The 23777-nt window shown below is 38.7% G+C and overlaps 1 protein-coding gene across 1 annotated transcript in view; it reads left to right on the top strand.

Moving 5' to 3' along the window:
• Positions 1-3067: 3067 nt before the first annotated feature.
• LOC146809882 (myosin heavy chain, skeletal muscle, adult-like) overlaps positions 3068-23777 on the top strand; it is a 34582-nt gene continuing 13872 nt past the window's right edge. The window contains exons 1-23 of the mRNA XM_085616736.1: positions 3068-3094; positions 3499-3555; positions 6761-6977; positions 7071-7214; positions 7919-8075; positions 8352-8379; positions 8463-8577; positions 9992-10084; positions 11811-11874; positions 11967-12065; positions 12167-12270; positions 12940-13078; positions 13857-13975; positions 14060-14209; positions 14320-14490; positions 15093-15396; positions 16770-16834; positions 16915-17002; positions 17389-17506; positions 18349-18472; positions 19454-19590; positions 21408-21663; positions 23192-23434. Coding sequence (XP_085472862.1) covers positions 6774-6977; positions 7071-7214; positions 7919-8075; positions 8352-8379; positions 8463-8577; positions 9992-10084; positions 11811-11874; positions 11967-12065; positions 12167-12270; positions 12940-13078; positions 13857-13975; positions 14060-14209; positions 14320-14490; positions 15093-15396; positions 16770-16834; positions 16915-17002; positions 17389-17506; positions 18349-18472; positions 19454-19590; positions 21408-21663; positions 23192-23434 — 2922 coding nt within the window. The 5' untranslated portion in view covers positions 3068-3094; positions 3499-3555; positions 6761-6773. The remainder of the gene's footprint in view (positions 3095-3498; positions 3556-6760; positions 6978-7070; positions 7215-7918; positions 8076-8351; positions 8380-8462; positions 8578-9991; positions 10085-11810; positions 11875-11966; positions 12066-12166; positions 12271-12939; positions 13079-13856; positions 13976-14059; positions 14210-14319; positions 14491-15092; positions 15397-16769; positions 16835-16914; positions 17003-17388; positions 17507-18348; positions 18473-19453; positions 19591-21407; positions 21664-23191; positions 23435-23777) is intronic.

The raw sequence follows: 23777 nt of genomic DNA, 5'->3' as shown, positions 1-23777 counted from the left end.
TCACTCAAGATATCACTGATGACATCTCAAATGACATCACTAATGACATCACTGATGACATCATCCTTGTGACAGAGTGGCAGACCTCCTCTTCCCCTAATATAACCTGTGATACACACATTCAAAAATAGAAACTACAATGTTCAAAACAATGGACATACCAATACCAGTTACAACAACCTATTCAGTAATTCTAAGATCCACATACACATCCACTCATTCACCAACAGTCCTATACAGTCACTCATACATGTACTCACTCATCATATGTACTCACACACCTATACATCCTGTTACACAACGCCACTCATCCATAGAGTTACTCACACACATAGTCACTCATGCTAATAAAGAATCAAACATCCATTTACTTGCATATACAGTTATACCCACACCACCACACTTACTTCTACAGAAACTTACACATACTTAGTCTTTTAAACAATCACTTATAGAAACACATACTTATTCATACAGGAACTCTTTCAATCTCTCACTCTCACATATACTCACTTATATACACCAATAGTCACATATACTAGTTTAAAACATATGTAGTTACTCATAAAGACACTATTGAGACAGTCTATCACTCACTAACACACCCATGCACACACTCATCCACCCATACAGTCCTGCACACATGCTGTCTTCAACACATACAAACAGTGAGTCACTCATTCATGCACCTGTGCACTATGTAATACCCCCCACCGAACCATACAGACACTCAGACACTCATACTGATACTCAAAAAACCAACTAATAACCTATATAGACACTCATGTAGCTACTCACCAACCCATGCAGCCACTTATACACAAAGTGAGAGACTGATACAGATATTTACACATTTAAACATTACTCACTAAGCCATGTCTTCACTAAGATACACTTAATCAGTCAGTTATACAATCAATTTTTCAAAAACAAATCATCCATTTAGACACTTATATACCCATTTATTCTTCCATCGACCTTGAGATATACATATATAAAACATATGTAATTTTCAGAAAAACACACATTCACTGGATGATGTCATCAGTGATGTCATTTGAGATGTCATCAGTGATGTCATGAGTGATGTCACTGACCATGTCATGAGTGATGTAATATGTGACGTCATCAGCAGTGCATTGCGGGCGCGCGAGTTATAGTTAGCTGACCTAACTATAACGGGGGAATTTCAATGGTTTTGTACGAGTGAAAAGTCCAGCTAACTATAACGCCCCTGAAACCTATGGTTTTTTCAGTGAATTTCTGAGGTTTTTTAAATGCTAATTCCTAACTATAACGTGCCTGAAACCTATGGTTTTTTCAGTGAATATATATATATATAGCACTCATAAACATCTTAAAAACATTTACAGTCACAGGATGATGTAATCAGTGATGTAATTTGAGATGTCACTGACCACGTCATAAGTGATGTAATATGTGAGGTTATAAACAATGAATTGCGGAGGCATGAGATATAGTTAACTGAGCTAACTATAACTGCTGAATTTCACTGGTTTTGTACAAGTGAAACCTGAGCCTACCTATAACGTCCCTGTAACCTTTGCTTTTTTCAGTGAATTTCTAAGTTTTTTTTAATCCATTTTCTAACTATAATGTTCCTGTAACCTTTGGTTCTTTCAGTGAATTTCTATGTTTTTTAAGTAGTAATGGCGTTTGAAGAATGGTAGAGAAAGGGGGCGGACCACCAAGACCTCTTAGCAATCCTAAAGTGTGGGACTTACTGAAGGTAACAGGAGGGTTAGCTGGCCCACAAGAACATCCTTGGGGGCCAACAACTCCTCCTGTTACCTACAGAAAGTCTCACACAGCATGATTGCTTAGAATTCTTTCTCCACCACTCTGCAAACCCGCCATCTGGTGGACCGATGGTTGGGGGAGGAAATCTTTCTGGCTCCAGAGGGTCCTTGGGGGCCAACAAGCCCTCCTGTTATCTACAGTAAGGCCCACACAAGCAGGATTGCTGAGAGGTCTTTGGAGGCCACACCCCTTTCTCCACTACTCTGCAAAAATGCACCAAAGTTATTGGCAAAACAAAAAACGTTTTTGCATTAGATTTACTATTTGCACTCTAGTCTAAGAAGGAGTTGAGAAAGTGTTGAATTGCGGAGGGGGTAAATTTACTATTTCCACTTTAGTAACTTTACTACTAGTAATTTTACTATTAGCAATTTTACTAGTTGTAAAGTTACTAGTAGTAACTTACCTTTGTGAATACCGAAAAGTAGTAAAGTTAGACCTTTGGTCTGAGTTAGACTTTTGGTCTAACTTTACCTTTATGAATCGGGCTCAAAGGTGGCAGCTTAGCTCATGGTGCTTCTTCCTCCTAGATGGAAGCCACTTCAAACAACGCTGCATTCGAAAGAAACCATACTCCCCGTGGGTCGATAAAACTAGCAAGCATAATGCAGGAGCAGATACAAAAGTCTTCCTTCTCCTCATGTGAACTTATGTTCCTATATTTCATAAGGCAGCCCCCATATAACCCTGACTTCATAAGGCATTGGCCTTTTGCTAGGTATCATGTGGAGGAGGTATTTTTTCTGCACGTTGTATTTGGCCTGAACCACCTTGCGGTGATCCAGCTGGATTATGTTACATCATCAACTTGTTTGGACAATATCAAGGAGTGTGTAAAAATAGTATCTATAAAATGTTAAAAAGAATAAGTGCCATGTTAAAATAAATTTCGGTTTGAATATAATTCTAATGTAGTGTTTCCTAGACTCTTGTGCATTATGTGTAGCTGGTTGCAAACCTTTCTCATATACTAAAGTTTTGTTCTTGTCTCGGAGCCCCGTGGCTCTGAGTAGAGCCCGGTGTAAGTTGGCACTTCGAGGAGAATAGGAATCAAAGGAATCCACCCCAGCACATAACAAGCATGCGTCAGCCAATTATATCTCACCAAGGCGGGATGAAGAGAAATCATAGCCCCTAGAATTTGACATTCAGGTTCGTATTAAATGATTACCCTAATATGGCCGCCGGCCACGTTGTTGCGGCGTATCCCTGACTATAAAAGCGTCCCAGGTCCACCGTTGTCCTTAATCCGTCACTGGCTCACAGACCAGAGGTAAGTGAGGACGTGGCGTTGAGACGTACTCGAGATGCGTCCCCTATAATTGCTGTTCCATAGAAAGCCTGGCCCGACCCTACACCTATTCCGCTTTTACCCAATGTCACCTATGCATACGGAAATTATAAAGCGCTCTGAAAATGTTTAACATTGTTCCGCTCTCCGTTATGTGGAGAGCTTGTCCAGAGTATGCAGACACCAGCTGTGCCCTCTGCTGCTGTAAGCGATCCCGGAGGCGCGCTCAGCAGGGCATTCAGACCAGCCGAGCGAAGGATGCCAGGATGGTCTGTTTTTTCCCCTTTTATTGCGCACAATGCCGGGGTTCCTTAGCGGCGTGGAGCGAGCTCATCGACCAGTAACCACGAGCAGCCGGGCCTACAAACTCCTCTCTTGTCTTTCAGCCTTCGGGGTGCCCGGTTCTTTGTTCTATTGTCTTTTCCACCTGGGAGGCAGCATAGGTAAGTGGTATTTTCAAAATACAGCCTGGTTTGGCGTCTGCATGGTGGTGAATAGTGATGATGGGCAAGTGCAATTGTCTCGCTCTCTGTCGAATTAGAATGCAAAAGCAAGAGAAAGGGATTACAAGTTGTATAATGGTTTATCCAGGATAATAAAAAGAAAAGAGTATATAATAGTTCATTCTGGCATGACTAGCCAGAAAGTAAGCCAGTTAGCCAGCTGTTTGACGCTGCACTAGTTATGGGTCTTGTGTTCATGGCAGAAACCCTTAATATCGGAGTAAATGCAGGTGTGTGTGCTTGGGATTCGAAAACAGGAACACAATAGAAAAACCAAGAATCTGTTTGATTGGTTGAAACTTCTGTGAACTTTGAAATGCTTTCTAAATGCTTCTTCAATCCACGGTACAAAAAAATAGGACATTTATAATTTGTGAAATGTGATGTAAGTACCTCGGGGTTAAAAATGTTGAAAGGAAGTGCTGGTAATAAACACACTGCTGGCTTTTTGAAAGTTATTAGAAAGCCAATTAAGATGAAGCAGCATTCAGTTTATGATTTCATTGACACACGGTGACGGTATGACTGACAACCGGAGGGCGTGACTCGAGCGCTCTACCTCCAAGCACAGGTGCTAGGATTAATTGATAATTCACTGATCTCTGGCAGCAGGCGAAAGAGTAGCAGAAATGACCTGAAAGCAATCTGCCTCCCTGTGGTTCATGCGCCACTTCCCATTGTTACTGGTCCCAAGGTCCTCATGTCCGGTTAAAGTAGCTCTTAGAAGATGCTTCTCAATTGCATGGGTTCCTCAGTGCACAGTCCCACCTGCATGCATGGCTGGATCACCGAGCGAGTCATTTAACTAGTAACTTCATTGGTTGTCCAGTGTGAGAGTTTATGTTTAACGCTTATGGTCCTGGGCAGGAATAGGTTTGAGGGAGAAATATTTGAGAGATCTGCAGGGATAGACTTTGTTAATATCATCCTATTTCTGATTGTCATTGTGAGATGTCAAGAAGTTGTCACAGTATGTAACCTGTCCGGACCTGAAGAGGTGGACTAAAGTAAAGTCTTCTGTTGGTCAGCAGCGTTTGGCAGATCTCGTCACTTATTGCATGCCTGTTCAGTTGGCGATGGGTGGTTGACTGCTGTGGACTGAAACACTACTGGATGTAAGACCTAACTAACCCAGAGCAGTTTTGTGTTATGAGAGTGTAAAAGTGTTAAGCATCATAAGGGAATTGTTATTCTGTCTGTATGAACTACAATCCAGTCCATTGATTTTAATGGCATTATTTGGGTCCGGGAGGGTTATATATTGTGTTTTATTGTAGTTGAATTTATATTGTGCTTACTGCCCCTGATGAGGTTTACTCTGGACAGCATGCTCCTCCGGAATCCAAGGTTATTGGTTAATCTAGTAGTTATTAGGATTAGCATTGTGCTTTCAAGAAAACCATTCCATGGATTTACTCCAGTTTCTTTGTGATAATTTAAATTAACAGGAGTTATGTGTGATTATCATTTGGGGAGGGTATGGGATGTCTTGCATTTGGATGATGGGATTAACGTATGGAAGGGATTTGGTATTGTTAGGTTGCAGGCATAACTTTTAAAGTAGGAGAGGATGTGATTTTTGAAATTTGGAATGAAATGATGGCAATTGGCAGAAATGCAGGAATGAAGATAAAGGCAAACCTGCATGTGACTTAAAGCGGGCTGATCTCAAAAAGAGTGACATGCAGAGGATGGAAAGTAAGGAGGGGCACTCATTAGAAAGAGAGAGGAGAGTTTTTCATGATGGGTTTTGGGAATACTGAGGAGGCTCTTTAAAACAGCATGCAATCTGAAGATGCAGAACTGTAGAAGGAAGCAATGTAAGTTCAAAGGACCATGGTACAAATCCCATTTTGCACATGTAGCAAACCATGAACTCCATGAAGCCTCCGTCCTGTGTGCAGATCCTGTCTTACCTCTCTTGCTGCACATAGGAACTTGTGTATAGTATTCTTGCCAAATATTGCAAAGGTTTTGATAGGTATGTAAAATGGAAAGGTGGTGGCTAAAAGTGTTCGAAGGCAAACACATGCACCTAACTGACTAATCTGGCCCAATGAAGTACTCACATTGTTGACTCAGCCATCCCAAGACTGCCTGTGCACCTGTTCCTCATACTATCTTCTATACAGAATGAGGACGTAAAGTAAAGACATACCGGAAGCGCTAGTGTGAGAGAGCGAAGCAGAGCATAGCTATGCAAGGGATGGTCCATGACTGAACATTAACAGATGTTTAAACATGTGGATCCAACTGGGGAATTACTTGCACTTACAGCCTAAATTATGTGATCCCAACTCCCACTGCAAGACGACAGAAGTGTCAGACAACTAAGAATACCACATGGGAGCTGTCAATCAGTAAAATGAGATCAAATGTGCTCAAAGCTATTTTTAATTTGCTAAACATCCAAGCATTGATTGCTAAGTGTGCAGCTACCTTTGGTGGCCCCTGCTTACTGTTCTCCTGCCTGCACTCTGTCTACAAAGTGCTCTAATGCTGGGGGTTAATCATGGAAAGAGTACTTGCAGAACAGGTGTGTTCTTTGACACTAGACCTCACATGTGTAAATACTTGCATTGTCACACCTGTACAACCTCCATTCCTAATTTCAGCTCACTCCTTTAATACCGACCAGGATTTGTCCATTTGATCTGGACCTGGGAATATCTGGATATTTTTACATGATTTATGAGCACTGGTCTTATCCATTAACTTATTAACCTCTTTCCACTGCCGTAGGCCTGTTTTCTCTCTGCCTCATCCGTTTTTCTGCTGTTAGCGCCGGGACGCCTCTCTGCTGGGGCAGCTGCCGTGCTTTATAAATGCCATATAACATAACATAACGTCTGATTGATAGATCTAACGTTAGCTAATGAAATGACAATACAAATGTATGGTACTGTTGTAACTTAATGGCTCCTCCCCAGCGTTCCGAGTCCCTGCTGCTGAGCCAGTGTGTGAGGTCATGTAGAATGTTGTGAATGTTTTGAGTGGGATTGAGTGTCAGTTGAAGATATGGGCTTAGCAACAAGGATGCTGCTCCTGGTGGGGCTCAGCTATGTACTTACCTCGATTCTAAGTCAGAAGGGTAAATAGGTAAATGCATAATGATTTTTTATTGAACTCCAATTCACTTCGACAGGAACTCCACAACCATGAGTTCGGACGCTGAGATGGCCATCTTTGGGGTGGCAGCCCAGTTTCTCAGGAAGACTGAGAAGGAAAGAATCGAGGACCAGAATCGTCCTTTTGATGCAAAAACATCATGTTTTGTGATTGAGCCAAAGGAGATGTACCTGAAGGGTGTCATCCAAAGTAAAGAAAGTGGCAAAGTCACTGTGAAGACCCTGAGTGGTCAAGTAAGTGACATTGGACACAGTTACTGACTCACTTAAGGTGTGATTCTCCGTACACAGTCTGGCAAACCTTCAACTGTTTCTTCTTACTCACAGACACTCACAGTGAAGGATGATCAAGTCTACCCGATGAATCCCCCTAAGTATGATAAAATTGAGGACATGGCTATGATGACTCACCTGAATGAAGCAACCGTATTGTATAACCTCAAAGAGCGCTATGCAGCATGGATGATCTACGTAAGTACAGTGACAATATGCACATACTTTGTAGTGTGAAACAAGCTATTCTACTCCAGACATTTGATCTACATTTACTCTTCAATTTGCATTGTCTGTCACTGATCCATCTACAGACACTGTTTCCATAGCCACTGACTTAGATTGGATCCCATGACCTGTTCATTGATGGAAGTGGTCAACCCATCTCCTTTGCAACCGTCTAACAGCACTAACATTTTTAAGACACTTACACCAATTCCTTAGGCGATGCACTGCGATTTTTCTCCCGCCATCTTCCCCCTACTCATTACCTCAGTAAATGTGTTTCTTAACTGCCAACCCTTCATTGATGTCGGACCCTTTAGTAATCCTTTTGATTTCTGATTTCATGGCACACAGTAGTGATCGCACCCCAGCACAAACAGGTTTCACGTGCAGCACAAATAGGTTTCATGAGATTATTTATTTTCATTTTGTGGGCATGTTTCAGAGTATCTTCAAGGCAACCTGATCGAAGGGCATCATTCTCACAGCACACAGAGACTTATTTATGTTTACACACAATCATACACAAACAGACATAGTAATTTCTCCTCATACATACTTCCAAAATGGTTTCGCCATATTTCGTGCACCTGCACCGTCAAAGTCTTCTTTATGTGTCACTCACTACCTCGCCCCAACCAATGTATACCAATGCATTCTTTTCTGTTTTCCCTCAGACCTATTCCGGTCTATTCTGTGTAACTGTCAACCCCTACAAGTGGCTGCCGGTGTACAACCCAGAAGTGGTGAATGGCTACCGAGGCAAGAAGCGTCAAGAGGCCCCTCCACACATCTTCTCCATCTCTGACAATGCCTATCAGTTCATGTTAACTGGTAAGTAATCTCCCCGACCATAGGCTGAATCTTTGTTTAGAGAAAGACACTTCCAGGAATTTCATGCAGCAACTAATGCATACAGGCATACAAGAGTATCAAGCATAAGTAAGCTGGGGTAAATACCCGAATAGAGAGTCAGGTGTCTGCTATGTCTATTTGTCTGCCATAAAATAAAGTTTCTATGAATTCTTCTTCCGAAGAAATATTTTCTGTTGCTAATCTTTGCCTTGTTCTGCATTTTAATTGACTATTCCTAATTGTTTCCAACCATAGATCGAGAAAACCAGTCAATCCTTATCACGTAAGAGTGCTTTCATTAATATAACTAAATAGGCTGCGTTATTGGTTTGCATGTTTTTTCATAGCCTTCTTTGTATTCCACAGTGGAGAATCTGGTGCAGGAAAGACTGTGAACACGAAACGTGTCATCCAGTACTTTGCATCAATTGCAGCCTCTGGAGACAAGAAGAAACAGGAGCCACAACCTGGAAAGATTCAGGTATAGCAGAGAAACCTTGCTAAATGTCCTTTCATGAGGACATTGAACTAGAATAGTCATCTCATTTTGCTAATAACTGATGATAAAATATTGCATCATTACAGCATTCAAGTGAGGTAGATAAATCCATCTTGCTCCTTCAGAAGAAAGTGTGGGCAGCAATATTTCCCCATTCTTTGTCCTGCCTCTAGTTTGACTACTTTGGAAATGTTCAATATGTCTGATGAAGACACCATGTGGGGAACAATTAACTACATCAGAGCTGTTGCAGCTGGGCATTCTGCAACAGCAGGCTATGCATGAAACTTTACGCTCAAATTTCCTCTCAGGACCAAATTGTGCCAAATTAGTCTCTCTTCAGAGTTTAAAGCCTTTATGTTGGCACGTTATAGTTAAAATTGACTTGAGCATGCTAAGTGAACAAGCGTGGGAAGAACTGTAAGCCAGGGGTTATGTTTCAGTTGGTCATAGAGAGCTCTGTGAACACTCACCATACATAAGAGATATTGAAGGTAGACACCTATACCAATGTCTCCTTTGCTGACTACAGATAAGTGAAGAGTATGGTAGAAAAGTCATGAGCTTTCATCCTAGTCTAGTTAAGCCCGGTCTCAGCAGATACCCCTAGGAATTACGTATTCTATTTTAATAAATCTATCCCTCAAGAATGTTTTTAATGATTAATATATTCAGAATTGATATATATATTTATACTCATATTATCAGTGTTATTTGTCCTTCTGCTTAATTGGCTCAACCCAAGTTTCTAATTTATTTTAGTACTCCTTCTGAGTCCCAAGGAAATCCTGATTTTTGTACAAAAGATAGTATTGTCCAGAATCTGGATTTCAGGTAGTGTGGTAATTATTACTCACATGCATCTATAGAATTTAGGTGGAGGAATCTATATGATCCCAAGTTCCTCACCTAAACATACAGGGGAAGCATACAATTATACTGCTTTATCTCCCATTCTGTGGTTCTTAACACAGTATAATACTGTAATACCCACTGGGTAATGAAAACAGGCATTATAAACTTGACTTAGTCCATGTTCTCTTCATGTGTCGGCACTTGTTACTGTGGAACTCACATGTTGCAGTGGGAGTACATATTGAGTGATTCAGACACAGGTATAGAAGAGAGTAAAATCATATACTACAAGACTCAGCAGAGTCTTTATTAGATTTCCATGATCATCAAAGGATGTCGAGTTTGCGCTCTTTAACCTTCTATGGACCAATATGACAGCCCTTTGCTCATTGTTAACATTTTTAGAAGATGAGGATCTAGGATCAGATTTTACTTTATTGCAAATTACTTTCTACACTGGTTTTCAACAAAAGTATACTAATTATTGTATAGTGGAATATTCAAAATGGCATTTCACAATTCGAAAATATTTTTCTTCTAGGGCACCCTAGAAGATCAAATCATCTCAGCTAACCCACTGCTGGAAGCCTTCGGTAATGCTAAGACTGTGAGAAATGACAACTCATCACGTTTTGTAAGTTTATGACTGAGCTATTTTCTCTCCACAGCTGATTTTAGTAATTTTCAAGTAACATCAGCAATATACTTTAGTTAACTCTTCTCTGAGAAAATGATTCAGAGGGATGGAATCCTCAGACTCTGAGTTGGAGATTAAATTATACGTAGGAAGGACTCTCACTAAGTTGTTCAGCTGTGGAAAGCCCCTAATTTCTTTGAGTCAGAGTATATATTCAAGACTATGGACGTTCGTCACATCTTTTAGTTAAAGAAACAGGCCACTCACCCCTTTCTCACACTTCAATTCTTTATCGCTGTTCACTTTCTCTTCTCCTCCCCGATTGCTCTTGAGCTCTCTTTCCCTATCTATACGTATTTTACTTTATCCTCTCTCTCTTCCTTGCCCCATGTACTTTCTCTTGCCTTTATTTTACACTCTCTTTTTCTCCATTTCACTCCATTTGTACCATGTCTATATTTCTAGGATCCACCTTGTATCTTACTGTTAATCCTACTGTGTTAAGTTTCACTAATATTTAATGAAAGATTTGTCTAAAATCAGAAAGAGTAGTAAAAAGTTTGATTAAATCCTGTTTCGCAATACCATTATCTGGTGAGGTGCATACAAGCATATGCATATAGAGATGTGTGCGCATGTATATGTTTTGTCAGGAGTTGAATGTGTACCCCATCCTCTTAGTCAGGTGTCACATAAAATTGATAGTTCATTGTCTACTGGTATGTGTATTCTTTAGGTCAAGCTGTTAAATGTAATTAGGAAAAGCAGATTTCAAATGATTGCAATACTGTGTTTTACAAAATAGAATTCATCATAAGGCACATATCTTTATTTATTAGTATGGTCTAGATGGGAACTACTGTTCACACCCGTATGGAGAATTACACAAAACTGTGTGGGAAGAGATATGGCTTACATCTCCCGGCCTTTAGACCATACGTCTTGTCTGTAGCTCACTACAGACCCAATCACACATATTTCCACATCACAGTGTATGTTGAAGCACTGGATAAAGTGAGAAGAGGGTAGAAAGGCACATAGTGAAAAGACAGCATTTATTTCAGAATCCCCACTTCAAAGTGGAGGACAAAATTATCAACCTCATGCGCCCTATCAATAAATTTCCCACCTTGAAATAGCTTGAGGGATTTAGGGAAAACCTTCCACCATTGATCGAAAACTACCAGGAATTCTGCAATCTTTCCAAGTCACTGAGCATAATAGGCACACATCTTCAAACAAAACACAATGCTTCATATACAAGAGTGTGTCTGGGAATAATCAATGATCTTTTGTAGTGGGGCCCTGGGTTAATAGAGCGCAGGCAAGACCATGTTTTTTTTAGCAGATTTGTATTCTAATAAGGGGAAAACCCTGTAAGCAGAAGAACCAGGCATTATGAATCAAGTATGCAGAGCATTTGCATGATATCGGCTTCACTTGCTGTCATCACAGGTGTGAGCTGCCATGTTTATATTTCATTTTGGCCAGGTTGTGTTGCTGTGCCTTATGCTCTTGTGAAGGCTAGTGGCAGGGGTCTATATTTTCTATTATTCTTGTTGTGCATTACCTGGAAATTATCTCTCACATGAGTCATTTTTTAATACCCTGCTTTGAAAAAAAAATATTATTATGTGTCGTTCCGAAGCTAATGAAAAAGCACTTGATATCACTATATGATAGTGGCAGTTTCAATGCAACATGTTTTATCACTATTTCACAGGGTAAATTCATCAGGATTCACTTTGGGGCTACAGGAAAACTGGCCTCAGCTGATATTGAAACCTGTAAGTTATAACAAGTTAGTAGAGTGGCAAATTTACAGTTCAATGACAATGATGAAAACAATAATGCCTTTAATATTTCTTCAATTTGGCAGATCTTCTGGAAAAATCCAGAGTAACATTCCAGCTATCAGCAGAAAGAAGCTACCACATCTTTTACCAGGTCATGTGCAACAAGAAACCAGAGCTTATTGGTAAGTATGAGTCTGCATGGCCCCATCCATGAAATCTAAAATTAAAAACACTCTTCATTATCCACTTTGATTAATACTAAACATCACCACATCTCTTATAGATATGCTACTGATTACAACCAATCCGTATGACTTTGGATATGTGAGCCAAGGTGAAATTTCTGTAGCCAGTATCGATGACCAGGAGGAATTAATGGCTACTGATGTAAGTGTTAACTTTGTCATATCTTTTCTAAAATGTTTATGGGCAAATGCTTGATCTCTTAGATCCAGATGATAGTAAAATTAAATCAGGAGTATCAATGTACATAAAACAAGTGATAGTAGTTGTTGTAAGTTTTTAGGCCTTTCTGAAAACCCGACTGGAATTCCCCATTCTATGGTTGTCTAAATGCAGACCTAACTAATTTTTCATGCTTTTCTTGGGAAAAACATTCTAAAAAAGGAGGTCACCCTGTGATTTTAGGTTTCCAAGTCCCAATGATGCAAAACACTGTAAGAGGAAATGTGGAAATTTCACACCAGGCGAGTCTCTCCAGGCCCGTTTCTCAGAAACCTTTTAACAAACCTTAGCAGATTCACACTTGCTTATGCAGCATTAACACATGCTTATTCTTCAATAACACTGCAATCAAACACACAGTTCAAAGTGGGTGAGCTCATATAAGACAATCACATATTGTTGGGTAATAAACAGTACAAGGGCACAGTAGACCCACATTGCTGAAAGAAACAGTCTACTGTAAAGCATTACATTTAACAGCCATCACTGAGAGATGCTTATTATTAAACATCAAGGGTTCACTTTTCTAAGTTGTGCCCTGCATCCTGACCCTTCCAACATGTCTTTAATGGTACTGTGTTTTACGTACAGAGTGCCATTGACATCCTGGGCTTTAACCCAGAGGAGAAAATAGGCATCTACAAACTGACTGGTGCAGTCATGCACCATGGCAACATGAAGTTCAAGCAGAAGCAAAGAGAGGAGCAGGCGGAGCCAGACGGCAATGAAGGTAAATGTTACAATGTTCTGTCGTTTTTGGTTCACACTGGTATTGGATTTACACATGTGTTGTCGGAGCTCTCGGCACAGAAATGTTCATTTTGCTAAATCAAATACTGGCATTACATGGAGTTCCACACCTATGCCATCAAGGATTTTCAATCGCATTCTTTGTTTTCTTCTGCTTAGTGGTAACTACTTATAGTGGAATTGACATAAAAATAGATAACAGAAAAATAGAGTGAATGCACACATGGTCAGCTAAAGTCCTTGCATTTAAACACACAAATGAAAGATAAATGCCAAGGCTGGCTTTTCACAAAAAATATGGATTTTATGCATGCTATGCAATGGGACTGTCGTCATGAAATATGGGATATTTGCAAAACCTTTCATAGCTAAATCTCTAGTTTCACCAAAAGTTTACAAGAATAAATTATGTCATACAATTTTTCCTCTTGACTTTCCATTGTCAGAAGAAAAAGCAAGTGGTAGTCCAACGTTCGGATTAAACTCACAAAGTTATGCCTGTGAATACCAGAGGCAAGTCTGTTATGTCCTCCTTATTTTGCCCAAAAAGTGTTTGTAAAACAGGTACATTGCAGGACACTCATACACCATATGTAAAAGAATCCCTCTCACAGTTCTAGGTTCGGTTTGTGTTTAGCATTATTTAGGGTTGGTAGCATGTTTACGTGTGTTTTTGAATATTATCGATAATTTGTGGGTTTGTGCAATTATTTTGACTGTTCCAAATATCCTCAATAAGTGTATTTTTATGATTGCAGTCGCTGACAAGATTGCTTACCTGATGGGTCTAAATTCAGCAGATCTGCTTAAGGCTCTCTGCTTCCCAAGGGTGAAGGTCGGGAATGAGTATGTGACCAAAGGCCAAACTGTTCAACAGGTACAGTAGTTTTGTCAATGCTTTTCTGTCTAGCACTAGCAATGAAAAAACATGTATACTCATTAAAATAATATTTTTACTAAGGTTTACAACAATGTTGGCGCGTTGGCTAAGTCAGTCTATGAGAAGATGTTCTTGTGGATGGTTGTTCGCATCAACCAGCAGCTGGACACCAAGCAATCAAGACAGCACTTCATTGGCGTCTTGGATATTGCTGGGTTTGAGATCTTTGATGTAAGTGAAATAGAAATATTGTTAGCCAGATCTGTAACCTAAGGAATTTGAAGATTAGTACTTTTCTTATAATTCTACTCACAAACACGTTTTGCCTCTTGGTTGTTCAGTTCAACACACTGGAACAGCTGTGCATCAACTTCACCAATGAAAAACTGCAACAGTTCTTCAACCACCACATGTTCGTCCTGGAACAGGAAGAGTACAAGAAAGAGGGGATTGAGTGGGAGTTTATTGACTTTGGGATGGACTTGGCTGCCTGCATTGAGCTTATTGAGAAGGTAAAGTTGATATTGTTACTGTGCTAGAGCTCTATTGTATTGTTTGCTAGACATCTAAAGTGATGGATCCTTTAATCTTAATAAGAGACATTGCCGCCCCTTGCATAGTAGATGCTATTAACCTTTTACTAGTTTAACTCCATGATGTGCCAATATGACCATTAAACAAAGAAAAAATTATTAGTACTGTGACTGTTACACCCAACCTAAAATCTAGAAATAGAAAATCTAGAAATGAGTAACCTTTCTTTAAAAAAATATACCACAGAAAGAAAAGCAGGGTTGTAGAATTGTCTATTGATACAATGACACAAACTACCTGTCAAGCATACTGTCCAGCACACTCCAATTGTTGTCTCATTCAGTCCTGTTTAGCACTTATATCTGTTTATTATAGATCAGTGGCCGTAGCTTTCCATATTGGGCACTAACATTATACTGTTAATTCATTATACATGGTAATAAAGATTACCGTTGCCCTACAAATCCACACCCCCTCTTACAAATTACAGGAAGTTCACTTCACTAAGCTATGTTGTCATGCTATTTATTCAAGCATATCTGATGCCTAACCACTACATTTATATTTTGTCATCCTTCAGCCCATGGGCATCTTCTCCATCCTGGAAGAGGAGTGCATGTTTCCCAAGGCAACAGATACTTCTTTCAAAAACAAGCTCTATGACCAGCATCTGGGCAAGTGCAACAACTTCCAGAAGCCCAAGCCTGTGAAAGGCAAAGCGGAAGCCCACTTTGCACTTGTGCACTATGCAGGCACAGTGGACTACAATATCACTGGCTGGCTTGAGAAGAACAAGGATCCACTGAACGACTCTGTCATTCAACTGTACCAGAAAGCATCTGTGAAGCTATTGGCCTCCCTCTACTCTACTTATGGTGCTGAAGGTATCATTTTAGATTAAATATCTGTCTGTCTGTCTGTCTGTCTGTCTGTCTGTCTGTCTGTCTGTCTGTCTGTCTGTCTGTCTGTCTGTCTTTCTATCTATCTATCTATCTATCTATCTATCTATCTATCTATCTATCTATCTATCTATCTATCTATCTATCTATCTATCTATCTATCTATCTATCTATCTATCTATCTATCTATCTATCTATCTATCTATCTATCTATCTATCTATCTATCTATCTATCTATCTATCTATCTATCTATCTATCTATCTATCTATCTATCTCAGTTCTCCTTTCTGGATGAAAAGAAGGGATTGTGCAGGTCTCACATAGCAAGGTCTGAAGAACTTGCAGCAGGTAATTGATACAGTCAGAATATGTTATGCTGCGGACCATTGATGGTCCTTGCTGCATCACTGAAGGGGCTAGATTGTATGTTAAATACTTGCAGGTCATAGTTAACATCTCATATAATTATATATAATACAAGACTACTGCTCAATGCAATATAACAAATTACGAATTGACAACTTGGAACCCCATCTATTTTCAAGAGCAGGCGGTAAAGAAGGCATCCATGGTTAACATTATATTAATTTATTCAGCGCATTGAACACAAGCCCACTTGGGACCGTTGTACTCGTAATGAGACCCTACATGTAGGAAAGAGCACCTTTCCCTCCCTCCCCCAAACACATATGCCCAAATGACAATACTGCTCAAGGCAGTAAGGTGCAGAATTTGGTAGATATTACTAATGTGTTCTCACACTTTATCAAACACATTGGTTGTCATTCTGAAGGCTACTATAAGAATGAACCCAAATCGGAATTAAAACTTGTGCACAAAGGTCACATTGACCATGCAGTTTTTCACCACATAGATTTTGCTAAATAAACACCAACAATGCTGGCCACACAGATTTTGCTGAATAAACACCAGCAATGCTGGAATGTGTGTGGGGAAATCCCAATATACAGAGTTTGGCATCTCCGAAAGGGTGAAAACTTGTGGAATTACTGTGTGATCCCCCTTTCCGAACTACGGCACTAGGAATGGGTAGGCAATACTGCACAAGTGGGATATCGAATCCGAAGGTATCTCCATTTTTGGAGGTGTTATTGCACACAATGATGCCACAATCAGTGAAGTCCTTAGAAATATTTCAGCAATGTTTCATAATAAAGAATGGAGCAAAAATAAAGAAACAGAAAATTTGACACTAAATATTACCACAATGACACTATGGTCTTGCTATTTGCCTGCTTAATGGAACACAGTATGTCATATTTTTATCTGTTTACTCATGTTTACAGCCATAAATTATCATGTCAGTTATTTCACCTTGTTCCTCTTTTCAATTAAGAGGCCGGCAAAAAGGCAGGCAAGAAGAAGGGTGGTTCTTTCCAGACTGTGTCAGCTCTGTTCAGGGTAAGCCACATTCACAGATTTATTTTTGCTTGAATATATAGCGAAATGAATGCAACCATTATTCAATGCTTTAACCACAGGAAAACTTGAACAAACTGATGTCCAACCTGAGAAGCACCCACCCCCACTTTGTGCGTTGTCTTATTCCCAATGAAACAAAGACACCTGGTAAGAGAACATTGAAGTTGCCAAGTGGTAGGGAGACGACTTTGAGAGATTTTATGGAAGGCTATAAATCCTTCATTCATACATTCAGTCATGGTGTACAATTGCAGAGGAATAAATGAACTTACAGTTGCTTTGTATCCTTTTGTGTATAGCATATATAACTATTTTGCATCAAAGGGTATATATGAAGAACACACGTACATGGTCAAAATGGCTCTGTGAACCGAGCTCTACATCATGAGCTTAGGATTTTTCAATATAACAGAATATTTTACAATACATGATTTAGGTGTCTACAATGTAAATGGTGCTGATATATTCAATTTGGTACATGATTAAAAGTGCACTTTTAGTTTTAAAGCTCATTTTTGTTTGGATTCTTTAAGGCGCCATGGATCACCATTTGGTTATCCACCAGCTGAGGTGTAACGGAGTTTTGGAAGGTATTAGAATTTGCCGAAAAGGATTCCCAAGCAGAGTTTTATATGCTGACTTCAAGCAACGGTATATGTTACATAAATATCACCTTTGTTTATCATTGTATTTCTCTGCCATTTTCATATGTCAATTCTAATGTTCAATCTAGGTGGGTTTTACCCCTACACCTATTTAATGCCAGCATCAATTGAATAATAACACAGCAAAGAATGAAGTCACATTATATTCTAAGGAGAAACTGCTTAGACAAATGTGCAACTTCCCCCAGGTTTGGTACCTACAAGGAAATTTGTTAAAACGAAAACCTTGACAACTTGCTGTTTAAGCATTAATCGAAAATTAAATACTAATAGAAAAAGTCTATATGAAAAGTGTATAGAAACCTCAAAAGGGTGCTTTCATCTATTGATCTATTAGCAAGCAAAACACAATTTTAAGTAAATCAAAAAATGGATTGAGAATTTGGAATAGGATAATTTCATGATTACAATTAGAGCGTGTGGGAACATATAATTAAAATGTGTAAAGATGCCTGTATTCTTGTTCCTGACTACCAGGTAGGATCAATGATGTATGCCTTTGGAGATTATCATCTGGGCCAATGATGAGATGGTATATATTGTTCCAGTTGAGAAGATAATATTTTAATTCTACACTGTGTTTTAATCACATTAATCAATCGTGTGCTAGGTGGGTATTCATTGATGTTTATGGACTTAAGGATTGCAAGGTGGCCAGGCTGGTCAAGGTTATGGTTATACCCTCTCCAAAGATGAAGGGGGAAGCACAGGGTCCAGCCAGTCATACATCTTTATTTATCAGAATGCAGATTAGTGCTGATATGATCTGGTTAATCCACTACATAATTTATGAACAAACGCATTGTTCTATCTTTGACTTTATTTCAGGTACAAGATTTTAAATGCAAGTGCTATTCCCGAAGGTCAGTTCATTGATAGCAAGAAAGCTTCAGAGAAGCTTCTTGGATCTATAGATATTGACCATACTCAGTACAAATTTGGGCATACAAAGGTAAATAGCTTTTATTAATGTTTTATCTCATATTCTGTGAATATACATAATTTATGCTACAATAAATTCTAAATGTTATGATACTTTTGTTTTTTTATTTTTTTATATAATAATATATTACAAGCAGATACCCACATGTGCCTGAATTTAAGATATCTTGATGCCACATATCTTAAATATGTGTTCATTTATTTATAAATCATGTAATTAAAACACAGTCATCAATCATCGATCTACATTGCTCAGGGTTTGAAACGTCAATGATGTACTTCTTCATATAATCTTGTTTTAGAAACTAGCTACATTAGAAGTCAACCAAAGTTATCTGTAACATCAGCTAATGTCACTAAATAACTATGAATGTGTTAAATATCTTCTTTAGTGGGCAATAGATTGCTGACATTTATGTCTTTAGAATACGGCCCCATAGAGGCACAGCTTTTTCAAAAACATTCTCTGGCCATTAGCGAAACATACCCTTCCATTCACCATGCAAGAAACTGCTATTCTTTTACTTGCTAGATAAATTTCAATTCTCTTTAAAATCTGTTTGTCTGATAATTATGGGCAGGGGAAAGATGCACCCAACATGGTGAAAACACGCTGATCTCTGGTGGACAAAGTCACCTACTTCTGCAGTTGGGTACTGATGCTATGGGATAATTGGGTCACAATAAAAAAACAAAGGCACAACTTGCTTTCTTGTTGGTAACTTACATTACTTACACATCACTATTCTCTGTGCCTTTTGTGCTTGTATTTCTGCTGCACACAATTATTGCATCAGACTGTATAAAATTATGTTTTTAAACAACTTACCAATATGTATATTATTTGGTAAAATTGATGCCTTGGCAAGTTTCAATTTTAAATGCCCATTATGTACACACTTACTATCCTTATGGTTTCTAGCTGTGACTTAGATTCACCACCATTGCATTTTGTGTATGCTGTTACCCAACCTTTCACTCTGCACAATAGGTTTTCTTCAAAGCTGGCATTTTGGGTGTCCTTGAAGAGATGAGAGATGACCGCTTAGCCCAGTTGATAACTCGCACTCAGGCTATGTGCCGTGGCTTCCTCATGAGAGTAGAATTCCAAAAGATGATGCAAAGGAGGTGAGAACTGAGTGAGATTGTGAAAACTGTGTTCCTGCATGGAACCAAGAACTATGTCAAATGTGATGTATTGCAGTGTATTTTGCATCCTCCATAGACTAAATCAGGAGTCACTAAAATCATAATGCCATCATCAATTCCATGGGATACTGACATGCAAAACACATACATATTGCATGTTTAGGTAAAAGGAAATTAAATGTAATAAATGATATAATACATAGGATCATTGATTCAATATGCATCTTTGTAAGTGTCGTCCTTTATCTGGATAATTCCATAAGCGAGACACCTTTAAAACAAAGATCAGTTTATCTTACAAAATCAGCCTTCAAAGAAAAGACATTAGCAATAACATTCCTACTTATTTTAGAGAGCCCCCCACATGTCTCATTGCTTAGGTTTCACACACTATCATGGCTGCCATACTCCCTAAGCCCTCATCTCAAAACACAACTACATTTATTAAATTGATATAGGAGAAAAACATGGATATAGTAAACATATGATTTCCCATCATCAAAGGTCACTTACAAACTCTTAACGAACTACGATCAATTTCAATGCTGCATAGAAAGTGTAAATTTTACTTGTTGGGCAAATAAGAGGACAATTAATGCAGGCAAATGGTTTAAGATACCCTTGCTTTCAATCTTAGGGCTAGCTTCCTTGCATTCATTCTGTCCCAATCCATCACTTATGTGAATTAAATGCTATAAATGGGAAATGCAGGAGGCTGAATGAATGAATGAGGATTGATGTGGCCTAATGCCTAGTGCGGTAGACCTTGAAGCTGGGGAACTGGGTGCGAGTCTTGGCATGGACGCTCAACTTCCTGTGGTTCTGGGCAAATCACTTAATCTTCTTGTGCCTAACAAAAATGAATATATCCATCTGTAACACAACTGGTGCTCGTGTAAAGTGCTCTGATACCTTTGGGACAATTCGTGCTATATAAAACTTTAAAAAACAAATGACTGAATGATAATTCTAAGACACAAACTGGTAACCCTGAAATTAGCTATTCCTAGATTTCAAATGTGACGAGCAAATATTAAAGTAAAATGTAGTTTTGAACTGTGCTAATTTAATGTGTGTTAGATTCCCAGTTCATTCCAAAGTGTGTATCACAGTACAAGTCACTTTATGTATTTAGCACTAAGAATGTGTACTGGCATGAGAAGTTGGTGCTCTCATTGACTGAATTTCTGCCATGCACCTGTTCCATATATGCAAATAAATTACAGTTTTTCTCAGCACTTCATACATTTCCATACATTTTCCTGCTATTCTGCACACTTTCTATCAGTGATTTCCTTGAGTTGTGTCTTTCCATGAGACATTAGCCTGTTAGTCCTTAGGTAAAACAGTGTGAGAACATAACCTGTGTTCACCTTCTTCCCATGGAAAAAGGCAACAGTTTCAATGCATGGGAAGTCAGGAGTAACAAGAAAATTATATATGCACTGAGTACACTAGGTAAGGATGAAGTTTTCAGAAACACATTTGCCCATGTCGGTAACATAAACTAGAAGTCAAGTGGATTGACTATTGAAGAATGTGTATTCTCTTGTTTATCATATTTCTGTGTTAGATTAGAACTATGCTATTTAACAGTGTGGTAATCTAGGGAAATCAGAAAAGGGAAACTAGTTTACTCAGTACTTTGAGAAGGTGACTGGTTGTGTAAATGTAACTTTACATACCTTTTAAGTGCATAATATTACTGTGAACATTAAAGTTTAATATTAATGTGCTAAGATATTTTCCTGTTGTTTTTATCTGAATACCTACCAATTTATGTTATGAACTCTCAGGGAGTCCATCTTCACCATTCAATACAACATCCGCTCATTCATGAATGTCAAACATTGGTCATGGATGAAGCTGTACTTCAAGATTAAGCCGCTCCTGAAGAGTGCAGAATCTGAGAAGGAGATGGCCAACATGAAGGAAGAATTTGAGAAAACCAAAGAGAATCTGGCTAAATCTGAGGCTAAAAGGAAAGAACTGGAAGAGAAAATGGTTGCAGTTATGCAGGAAAAGAATGATCTGCTTCTCCAAGTCCAGTCTGTAAGTGACTGTAAAAAGCTAATCTTGATGTGCCTCTAAATATCAAATTAACCCAAGCCAACTGACATTCATTCAACTACTTTTAAATGAAGGATATGTTTATAAATTAATTTACATAGAAGAAACCTAGCATATGCCTTTGACTGACAAATATTTTCAAGGATTATTTGACATCAATTGGCAAGGGCTTCAATCTTTGGAGCTTCTGCTTTGCAACTTTAAATGTAGCCTTTAAAGTGATACTTTGCATAACAACCAAGTGATTAGCCAAATGGCTTTTAGTTGATAGTAGGGGACCCACAGTTTAGGCAGATCAATTCGACTTTTAGTCTAATTGGGCTAATATGTCTTAGGAACAATGTACACATTTAGTTCAATTGGAGATGCGATCGCAATTCAGATTTTTACACGATGACGTTCTATTAGCAGCTCCATGTATATACTGACCTTTCAGTTTATTTCTCTAGTACTTTGTTATTCAGCACCTGTTTTGACTTTGTACATTGATTGGCCCTACAGCTTTCGGTATGTTACCAGAATATCATGGACTGAATATATTCTGACAAAAATATTGTATAGAAAAATATCACCCCCACTGGATTAAATAATAGAAAATCTCCACCCAATGAGATAATATTTTTGCAAATAGTATTTAGGACACAGCATTTATGTTCAACAATATAGTTGTCAGCGATTTTGTCAAGTCACCCCAGCTTTCTTCTGCAGTACTTATTCAGTGCCATTTCAATGGTGCTAATGCATTGCATTACATAATTCCAATGCAGCTCTTAGTGATTTACCAAGTCATCATTTATGTAACAGTCAGCACCAGTTGGAAATTACTTGATATAGTTGAATTTTCAAGTACTGAGATGTTCAAAATGCATAATGAATCAGTTGAGTCAGAGTGTGAAAGTCTTATCTCCCTCAAGATTGTTTTCATATGTACCTGTGATACGCATGTATGAAGATGGAGGGTGTTACATGGAAAATCTATATATCTGAGGAAAGATACATTACGCAGTAATGTGAGCTCCCATTGCCCTCCCTTGCAGTTTTGTGGCATAAAAAAAATTCTTACAGCAAAATGCCCTAACTTGCTTGATGCTTTTGGCACCTGGCATTACATACAGAGTGTAGGAAGGAAATACAAGATGACACCTGAATATTCTTTCTCCTTTGAGAATGGAGCAGGCTCAGTGTCAACTGTGAGAGGTTATGTTGTGAATTGTAGGCAATAGTAGGGATGTTATCATAAAGTGCCAGCTAATTCAATCTTCAGGAAGGTAGAGTTAGGGAAATACCTGTCCAAGTAAGGAGGGACATGATTAGAAAAGATAGTATGGTTAAGGCAGAGGCTAATTTCAACAATTGTCACCACAACATGAGCACTTATATCTGTTGCTTCAGCACCCACCAAAAGGCACAAGCAATCACATACAATGTTATGTTTGATATTTTAGATTTTGCAAATACAGCATTACTATTTTGAATCTGATGTTTTAAATATCTGTTTTACATATAAAAGGAATCAGACAATCTGTCTGATGCTGAGGAGAGGTGTGATCAACTCATTAAAAGTAAGATTGGTCTTGAAGCTAAAATCAAGGAAGTGACTGAAAGGCTTGAGGATGAAGAAGAATCGAATGCTGAGCTAACAGCCAAGAAAAGGAAGCTTGAGGACGAGTGCTCTGAACTGAAGAAAGACATTGATGACCTTGAACTGACACTGGCCAAGGTGGAAAAGGAGAAACATGCCACAGAGAATAAGGTATGTCATACTGAGCAGATGCTTCATCAGAAGGTGTCTAACCTTTGATGAACACTGTGTGATACAGAAATGTGGACACATTGTTTTAAAGAGAAATGACACATGAAAATGCTCTTTTGTCTTACTGCTGAAATGCAGAACCGTCATCGATCTTTTCTTGGGCCGTGTCATCGATCTTTCCTTGGGCCATGTTGAAGGCACATTTTCCTTTTTCTTCCACATACATATATTGGGCCCGTACAGGTTATTTATATCATCAGACATTATCTGGTAGATTGGTGGTATCTAGACAAGATTTGTATGGGTTCACTATTTAATCATTAGGTTGTTGTACTCAGTAAAC

The sequence above is a fragment of the Triturus cristatus genome, chromosome 7 (genome assembly GCF_964204655.1).
Source record: "Triturus cristatus chromosome 7, aTriCri1.1, whole genome shotgun sequence".
Lineage (NCBI taxonomy): Eukaryota > Metazoa > Chordata > Amphibia > Caudata > Salamandridae > Triturus > Triturus cristatus.
This window is presented reverse-complemented; position numbering and strand designations above follow the sequence as displayed.